This window comes from Pan paniscus, chromosome 4 (assembly GCF_029289425.2).
Source record: "Pan paniscus chromosome 4, NHGRI_mPanPan1-v2.0_pri, whole genome shotgun sequence".
Classification (NCBI taxonomy): Eukaryota; Metazoa; Chordata; class Mammalia; order Primates; family Hominidae; genus Pan; species Pan paniscus.
Genome location: NC_073253.2, coordinates 71389021 through 71398492, shown reverse-complemented (window position 1 = coordinate 71398492; position 9472 = coordinate 71389021). Strand labels below are relative to the sequence as shown.

At 33.4% G+C, this 9472-nt stretch overlaps 1 protein-coding gene across 6 annotated transcripts in view; it reads right to left on the bottom strand.

The window, feature by feature from the left end:
• Nucleotides 1–410: 410 nt before the first annotated feature.
• The window catches only part of RICTOR (RPTOR independent companion of MTOR complex 2), a 136145-nt gene continuing 127083 nt past the window's right edge, over nt 411–9472 (bottom strand). For 4 of the 6 annotated variants that reach the window (XM_034960143.2, XM_034960144.2, XM_008963328.4 and 1 more), the window contains 6 exons: nt 8963–9047; nt 7985–8218; nt 7407–7562; nt 6940–7063; nt 5326–5464; nt 411–4875 (listed from right to left, as the gene is read on the bottom strand). In XM_034960143.2, the coding sequence (XP_034816034.2) occupies nt 4801–4875; nt 5326–5464; nt 6940–7063; nt 7407–7562; nt 7985–8218; nt 8963–9047 (813 nt within the window). In that variant the 3' untranslated portion in view covers nt 411–4800. The remainder of the gene's footprint in view (nt 4876–5325; nt 5465–6939; nt 7064–7406; nt 7563–7984; nt 8219–8962; nt 9048–9472) is intronic. The other 2 variants (XM_034960145.2, XM_034960147.2) reach the window with 1 other exon arrangement.

Genomic DNA, 9472 nt, shown 5'->3' with positions numbered 1-9472 from the left:
GTGTGTGTTACTCTCTTTTGCCAGTAGGTAGCTGTAGGTAAGCTTATCCAATATCAGGGCAGTTTATGTGTGAGAAATCAAATACCTTCCACAGAGAAGTCACCACTGTCATATCATCATCACTCATATTGTACATTATTTCCTAAAAAAAATTCAGAGCTATTCTATCTAAAGACTGACCCATTTTCCAAATCCCTTTAGATATTTAAAAAACTACAAAGATGTTTAATTATGAAGTGTTTAAGAAGAGTATTACTTTAAAATATTTGTAACAGCCACTCTACATGTCTGTGGTATCTAAAAGTCACTTTTGCTTGGAGTCACGTGTGTCAGCATCAGCATTACAGGACTCAAATCAAGGCCATATGACCACTGATTATTTTAAGATTTCAAATAAAACAATGACGAAGTTTAAGAATTTTAAGTACATTTTATTAACAATGTATCCCTTTGATAAGATTATGCTTCAGGAGGCTTTTAATGCCCTTGACATAAACTATACACATTATACAAAAACAAGAAAATCACAACAAAAAAAATCAAGGTGAGCAAAACCATTTGGGGACAATCTTATTTAAATTATACACAACTCAATGAAATATTCTTACAGAAAAAATATAAATACTTTTTCTTTCTATGTTACAGTTATACAATATAAATCAGATTTCAATGTCTGTTCAGTGACCTACAAACACCAGAACCTCCAAATATGTAGCAGCGTATTACTAAATAAAAAAGAAGAAACTCATGTGGTTAGAGAGCATTAAGTCTGAGATTTTTTTCACAATTCCTTACCACTTTTCAAAACTAATTTACACCATTTGTTTTACAATGCAGCTTTAGGGTTTCTGACAGGCATTTTTGTAACAATTACCTATAAAATTTTTTTCACTCCCCCTCTCTGCCCCAAGACTTTGCATTTTGTGCGAAATCAACCAAGTAGCAAAATTGAAAGGTATGCTTTTTTTGGCATAAATTATATTTTTGAAATTAAATATTCTATAAAGAAAGTAAAACAAAATGTGCAATTTATGCATGCTGTGGTGTAGCTATCCGATACTTACATTACAAAAATACTCCAAACAGGAAAAAAGTCCACATTCTGTGAGTCATATAAACCTACTAGGAATGAAAAATACCCTGGAACTTGGAACTAAAAGAAGAAAAGAATGCTCCTAGAAAGATTCTCACAGATTTCAGTGTTCTTTGATAAGCACTGCTATTAATTTCACTGGTATGCTTTTAAATGAGATTCTCACTGTAATGACACTCTTGAGATTAAGATAGTAACAGTGTATTTTGTTAATGCAGAGACAATGAAGACTTCCTAACTTACATTTTGGAAAATCTGAAATGTTGGTTCATTCCAAATAGCTCCTCTAACAAAAGTCTCTCAATTTTACCTTTTCTTTTTTCCCCATGTTTTAATGGATTGTGAATCCGAGACAAAAGTGGAAGCATAAGACTAAAGGGGAAAAAACCTTACTTCCAAAGAACATTTCCCAAAGTAGTTTACAAAGTTCATCTCACACAAAATTAGCACCTCACTCTTACCATGCAAAAATAACTGCAGTTATAATTTGAATGACAGACAATTTGGTTTTTATTGCTTAATGATCTGTGCTTTAATGTGGGGATAAAAGGCATCCTCTGAATGGAATGAAATAACATTTTATATAAATAGCAGTAGGAAAATGTAAATAAGCATTGATATCCCACTGCTGAACACTTTGCCGTTGTGATATGCCCTGAAAAACTCAGCTTGAATTATCTCGAGCTCTAGATAAAAGAGCTGAAACCCATTAAAGTTGTCATTTCAAAAGGACTTGTACACATTATGTTATAATAATGTATATACTTCCAAAGAGCCTCTTTTAATGTCACTGTCATATAGAATGTCCTTATTCTACTAATCGTTATTAGAAAAAATTTAATTAGGGAGAACAGACTGTTTCCCCCTTCCAATCTACCTAAGAATAAACAGGAAATAAAAGTATAAGAAATTTTAGAGCATATTTAATTATGAATACTAAATTTCTAATTTCCTTATTTATCAGTATTTACTTAGTATGTGAGGCTGAAATCTGTTCTTGAAAAAAAGTTCAATTAGAAATAACAATTCACTTTACGATTAGAAATTCACAGTTTACAACCAGCACAACTGCCCAGATTCCTCCCAATTATTCAATAATTACCAATAGTACAAATTTATATGGACTAAGATTAATCCTAAAATCTTTAAAAACTACAGTATTGACATTATTTTGGTATTCTATAGTCTGTAATATCTATTATTTATAGATGATTTTCTCAATTATTTCTATTACTGCTGATATCATTCCTAACCTCTTCTGCTATAATTTAATATTTTTAAACACCTAAGTTAATCACTTGGCACTGCATGTATTTTTCACCATAAAGTCTACTTTTTACAAACAAGTACTCAAAGAAAATGTATTAGACCTGTCAGTGAAATCATGGAGAAACCAAATAGCACTATAAATTTAAGCGTAGACTTTTTTTTTTTTTTTTTTTTTTTTTTAGTATACTGATAACCACAAAGCTCTGAGTATCTCCCCAAAGTAAGTGATATAGGCAGATATGATAAGGTATACATACATATTTTTCAAAGTAACAGTAAAAAAAAAAAAAACACGAAACATTCAGGCCAACACTAACTAAGCCTTATTTCAGGATAGATGACCAAGGTGAGGGTACAGGGATAGTGATGGTGGGGGAGGAGGTGTGTGTGTGTGTGTGTGTGTGTAAGACAAAAAAAAATTACTGTTAACTTTTGAGGGATTAAACCACAGATTTTATACTCTATATTAACTGAGGTAGTGTTTAAAATGAATGTCTAAAACCCATTATGAATAAGATTACTACATTACTTCCTTTGGAGGTTTTAACCACTATTTGGTCTAGTAACTCTGACATTTGGTTCTCTGGAAAGGCAGTTTAGTTATCCAAGACCAAAGACCACGATGACAGGCAACGTTCTTAGAAGTACTGTTGACATTTAAATAAACACTTGGGTTCAGTGATAAAGTATAAAAAAATTATTTATCTTCAATTGGATTTTATGAGAGAAAATCTGAAGAACCACTTTTCAACATAAGCAGCAGCTTACAGCCCTTATCTGCTTTGTTATAATGTAAGTTGCTACACAGTGCACATAAGAACAATTCACTGAAGTGCAGTCAAAGAGGTGTTATGAAGTGAGATGAAATGCTTCATCCCAACTGGAACTTTCAGTGCCAGTAAATAAATTTTTTAAAAAAGTATCTCTGTGAGTTATGTTTTCTAGTTCACAGGGTTCTTTACAGAGATCTCAAAGAACAAGCCCATTACAAAAAGGATCTGCATCATGGGAAAATATTAATGTTGCTATGACTGTGTCAAAACTGATGTGTAATTGTAATAAAAATGTTATACACAAATGAATTAAAAAAGAATCCTAATCAGTCCAGCTGGATTTTCTATTTATATATAGATCTCAAAAAAGATAATCCTTTCATTTACAAGCATTCAAATGATGGCCATGCTATTTTTATATACAAATTTGCATATATGTTTAATTCCTGTAAAAAGTTCCAAATACCTTTAGACACATACAAATTAAAGAAACAAAAACCTTGCCCTCATCAACTTAACTTCACAAATGGATAAAGGCAATTAATATACTCATAAACCCACCTACCACTGCATTTAGTTTGTGCAAAACAAAAACACTGATATAAAAATTAAGTTACTGCTGCTTTAAAATTTGGTACTTAAGGCTTTTCACTACAATTTTTCTTAATAACAAGCTTTATTAATGTTTTTTTTTTTAAGGAAATATGGCTCTTCTTTCCCCATGGAATGTGTAAATTGCAAGCAAACTTATCTTTTCCTCAGGAGATCCAAAGTATTATTTAATGCTTTCCTATCCTTTAGGTCTAAACTAACAGTGCTTGTTCAAGTTCCTGTTTAAAGCGATGAGATGGAAAGTTGATGAAAGTGGAAGTCCATTGCAAATATATGCATTCTATAAATGGGAAATATTTTTAATTAAAATAAAAAATGATTTTTAAATTTTATTCAAGAACTGTAGTGAAAAACCTTAATTGGTTCATATATCCTGTAATAACACATTGCAACAAAATGAAGAGTTGGAAAACAAGAATCTTTATGCAAGTCTAGTAACATAAAAATAACTTATAAGTCCCGGGTTGTTGAGGCTCTTCTTCTGCTTTGAGGTTATAAACCTCTGAAGTAGTGTTACAAACATTAAGAAAAACATGAAAGGGCCAAAGTTCCCTCTCTAATACCAGCAGTTATAGCACACCCCATTGTGGTAACAGGATGCAGCCTTAGAGACACTGATTCCTGCTTTCCACAAATTAGTTAACAAACAAGGCATCTGTAAATTTACCCTAAAAATCATTCAGAAATAACTTGTGAAGGGTGCTTCTGCATATCCCATTATTGTTCCACTGTCATTATGCTTTTAAAATGAAAGAAAATAGAAAACCTATGTAGGTATTCAGTGCTTGGCTCTTGCATACAATGGTAACTAAAACTCTTAAAACTGTGGTAATGAATCATGAACCCCTCAAAAGGCTCAACAAAGGAGAGAAGGAAGTTGTTTTGGTTAGGAAAGTCAGCAGTTCCAACTGTTCATGTACCAGTAACTGCGGAACAGTGTGCAGAAGATACTCCTGTCTTTGCTGCCTAGTCAGTCGTATTTTCTGAGGCTTTTAGGAAATCCACAAATATGAATATATATAGTATGTATCTATATCCATCATAAATATGAGGTCAGGATTCAGCAGATGTATCAACTATAGGTTGCTTTGGTGGTGTTGCCAACACAGCCTCTGCTTCTTCATGCATCTAGGGAAAAAATGGTGTATGATTAATGACTTTTATAAAAACAGATGATATAACATATTTATATAAATATCTAATTTTTTTTTTTTGAGATAGGGTCTTGCTCAGTCTTCCCAGGATGCAGCACAATGTTGCCATCTTTGTTCACTGCAACCTCTGACTCCTGGGTTCATATGATCCTCCCACCTCAGCCTCCCAAGTAGCTGGGAATACAGGCACATGACACCAACCTCGGCTAATGAAAAAAAAAAAAAACTGTGTTGACACGGTCTCACTATGTTGCCCAGGCTGGTCTTGAATTCCTGGGCTCAAGCAATTCTCCCGCGTTGACCCTACAAAGTGCTGGGATTGTAGGCATGAGTCACCACACCCAGCTATAATCTGTATTTTAATTCAATTCAAACACAGAATTATTCTTGGAAGATAAATTTGAGAAGTACTAATCATACTTACTTGTAGAAACTGTACATCTTGAAATAATTCTTGTATGAACCTCCGACACGGAAGTCTGAATGTGCAGTGTGACAGCAAATGGGAGACCTCAGAGTAAAGGCATATGTCATCAAATGTTTGAGGATACTTCTCCTTAATTCTAAAATAAAAGATTATGGTGTGATGAAAACTGTAATCATGATGTATCTATTTTTCCTCCAAGGTATCACTTACTTTAAAAATAGATTTCCCTACAGATATGGATTAGATGGCATACTTGGGGTGATGACTTGAGAATATAAAATATTAAATATTCCTGTCACACACTTAGACATTCTGAGTTTGGGTTTTTTTTTAAAAAAATGATTATCAAAACCTGAATACTTCTTGTAAAGTTGAAGCATTCTTTTTTATTGGCATGAGAAATTGCAAAATCTATTTATCAGCCTAGGATGATTAAAATATGTTCCAAATTAAGTTTTAAAATAGAAATACATTTTTAAAGTTAAGTTATTAACATCCCTGACTGGGCTATTTCTTTGGATACTTCAAATAGCAGCTTTTAGCTAGGAGAGCACCTCAGAAATCAGCTGTTGAGTTGGGTGGGTGACCAGTTAAGGGCCCGCTCCCAGAGCTCCCGGCCCAGAGGTCTGCTGTGGGACCCTGATACCTATGTGGGACCCCAATACCTGTATTACCCTTAAAAAAAAGCCCTACAGCTGGCTGGGCATGGTGGCTCATGCCTGTAATCCCAGCACTTTGGGAGGCTGAGACAGGCAATCACCTGAGGTCAGGAGTTTGAGACCAATCTGGCTAACCTGGCGAAACTCTGTTTCTACTAAAAATACAAAAATTAGCTAGGTGTGGTGGTACACACCTGTAATCCCAGCTACTTGGGAGGCTGAGGCAGGAGGATTGCTTGAACCCGGGAGGCAGAGGTTGCACTGAGCCGAGATCGCGCCACTGCACTCCAGCCTGGGTGACAGAGCAAGACTCCGTCTCAAAAAAAAAATACAAAATAAAAAAGAAAAAAGACCTGCAGGAGACCCTGAGGTGCATTTCCTTTAAGAACCACTGCTTTAAATAATAAGAAAAAAATTAAACCAAGAAAATATGACTTGTTACATGTAAGCCCACTTTCCTCAAACTTTTTGGTCTCAGTACTTACTTTCTTAAAAATTACTGAAGACCCGAAAAAGCTTATTTTTGTGTGGGTTGTAGCCACCATTAACTACTATATTAGAAATTAAAATTGAGAGAATTTCCTAACATGCATTGATTTATTTTAAAAATAAATCCATTACATGTTAACATGTATTTTAATAAAAATAACTGTATTTTCCAAAAGTAAAAAAGTGAGAAGAGTGGCATTATTTTACATTTTTTGCAGATCTCTTCAAAAGTCTGGCTTAATAGAAGATAGCTGGATTCTCATACTTGCTTCTACATTCAATCTGTTGCCATATGTTGTTCTGGCTGAAGTATTAAAGAAAATCTAGCCTCACACAGGTATGCAATGCAGTTTAGAACTACTGATGTAAGTTAACTAGCCTAACTTTTGAAGTATTTCAAGTATCTTTTCTCGACTTAAAAAACAGAATAAACAAATAATACTCATGCACATAGTTTACTCACGTTAAAAGCCCAGTCTCATGACATTTAGTTGAAACTGAACTACTCAAATTAATGACTAATCTTAGAACTTCTTTGCGAAGGAGTATACGGCACATTGGTGTATCATCTGGAATTGTTTTAACACCTGAAAAGATTTCAGGGAGAAGTTAAATATTATCTATATCACAATAAAATGATTAAAACTCATGAAATTTATTTTTAAACTTCACCTAAAGACCTAGAGATCAATTACACATGATCTGCCAATCATTTTGGGAGCAAAACTCTAATAAAAGCAGATAGCTAAGAGGCTCTATGTCAGTGGGTGATATAGGTGCAATATTTAACAGTGTTAAATTGCTTCACTAAAATGGACGTATTATTGTTTTGAGACAACTTTAATTTACAGTATTTACGAAAAACAAAACAAAACCAACTAATCAGAACAGTTTTACTAATAATGATTGGATTTGAATCTGAAGACTCACCTAGTAACAATTCTGTGCTTTTGGTGCTGCTAGCTGAGCCTTCTTGAGACACCCCATCACTGCATCCAGAAATCCCCGAAAACTTAGAGGGAACCACTTCTAAAGGATTATGGATAGTCTGCTCACACCAATCAGAATATGGAATATCTTGAAAGTCTGAAGAAAAAAATAATTTTTTCAATTAAAGCACCATAACGGCTTAATTCCTGTGCTTACATTGCATACTAAAAAGAAATAATATAAAATAACATCTTCTCTAATTGTATGCAATATACCAAACACTTCCAAAACTTTTTTCCTCATAGAAAATGAAAATAACTACAGCATGCAAAGGGCCTGGACAGGGCTGTTCACAGTGGAAAAGACCTAATCCAGGGATCTGTCAGACTCAGGCCCCACTGTGACCTGGAACCGTGAGAGGATCAGCATCTCAGCATAACGTAATTTGGCATATCAGTGTGCTGCAACTCACCAGCTGGGAAACTCTGAATTAGAATACCAAAAAGAAATTTGGAAAAGTAAACCAGAGAACTTTGGTCATCACTAGGTTTTTCTGAAGGTGGGACATGATCACTTACCTGAATGACTACATATTGCACTCAGTTGGTTGCTGGGCTGGAAACCCAGAATTTCAATACAGACACAATAAAGGCAGTTATCATCTGTATGTTCCTGTAGTCCAGTGTCTTCTGTACTTTCTAAAAACAGAGAGGCATCTGAATGGATTGAATTCATTATTTCCGTAAGACTCATCTGCTGTCGTAGCAAGTGAAAAGAATTTTTTACAAGACCTCCAGTTCCAGATGGAAGACCTGTGCATAAGTAAATATAAAACATAATCCAATAAAGATAATACTTTTCAAGGTACCTTAAATTATGTGGAATTTTAAAGAAAGCTAAAGCACATTTTATGACTCAAAATCTAACTGGAAAGAAAAAAAGAATAATTTGCTTTAAATTATAAAAATAAGGAAAGCCAGCAGATGTTTATTGTTTTAATATATAGTGTTTTAAATACAAAATGGAAAATTGAGATTATATAATACATCATTTCAATTATCGTCAATATTTGCCTAAAGATATGTAATAATTCTAAGTATAAAGAGGCAGTTGTTTAAAAAGTCATTAAGAATATAAAGCTATAAAACCTGTGGCTTATATTTACATATTAAAATATAACAGTTCAAAACAAAGACCATGTATTTTATAAGTACATTTCTTTCTCCTTACTCTAAACAAACAGCTATTTCCTGGATCTATGAAGATTAGTGTTATACATTGTTCATGTGCTACTTTTAAAAAAACAGAAACAACTAATTTGGTTTCTATTTCCTTGAAAGGTTGAGTACTTCACTGAAAACACTGTTAAGTCCCTCACACATACACAAAAATGTGGTTTAATTTTAAGCTGACTTTAACAATTGTTTTGGTATAATTTTAAAGTTGATTCAAAAGTGAGTCTTCCTAAATTTTTAGTGTTATCCTACTAGAAAGAACTAAGAGTTTTCTTTTTAATATAAAGAGGCATCTCACAAGTACAATGCACAATGCATTACCTCCTGCATCATGGGCAAATGCTCTTGCACCTCGATCATCATGTGGTGGTATGTTTTTTGTCTGAAAATAGGGAATATCCTTTACCTAAAAAAAGATATAAACCATGGTAAAGTCCTGCTATAAAAATAAGCCCACTATATGAAAATTAGCAAAATTAAACAAAATAAAATTAAAATAGAATTACCCTAGCATATGAACCTATAATCAAGTTTACTGAAGGTTCAACTACCAAAACTTAACAAAATAACCCAAAAAGTCCTTATTATATTCTTAGTGACTAAATGGACATTAATTATTTTAGTGTTTATCTAAAATGTCTTTCAACTTCTAAGAAAATGTGTTCTTTAGTACTATATACCATCTAGAGATCTGTGGGTATCTCCTGGGATTAGGGTCACCTTATATTACTGGGTACCACATATGGCTGGCTACCTTTTATGGGATAAATAGGAATGAGGATTTAAAAATGAGGTATAAGTTAAATGTGACTAAAAAACAAGTTAGAAATT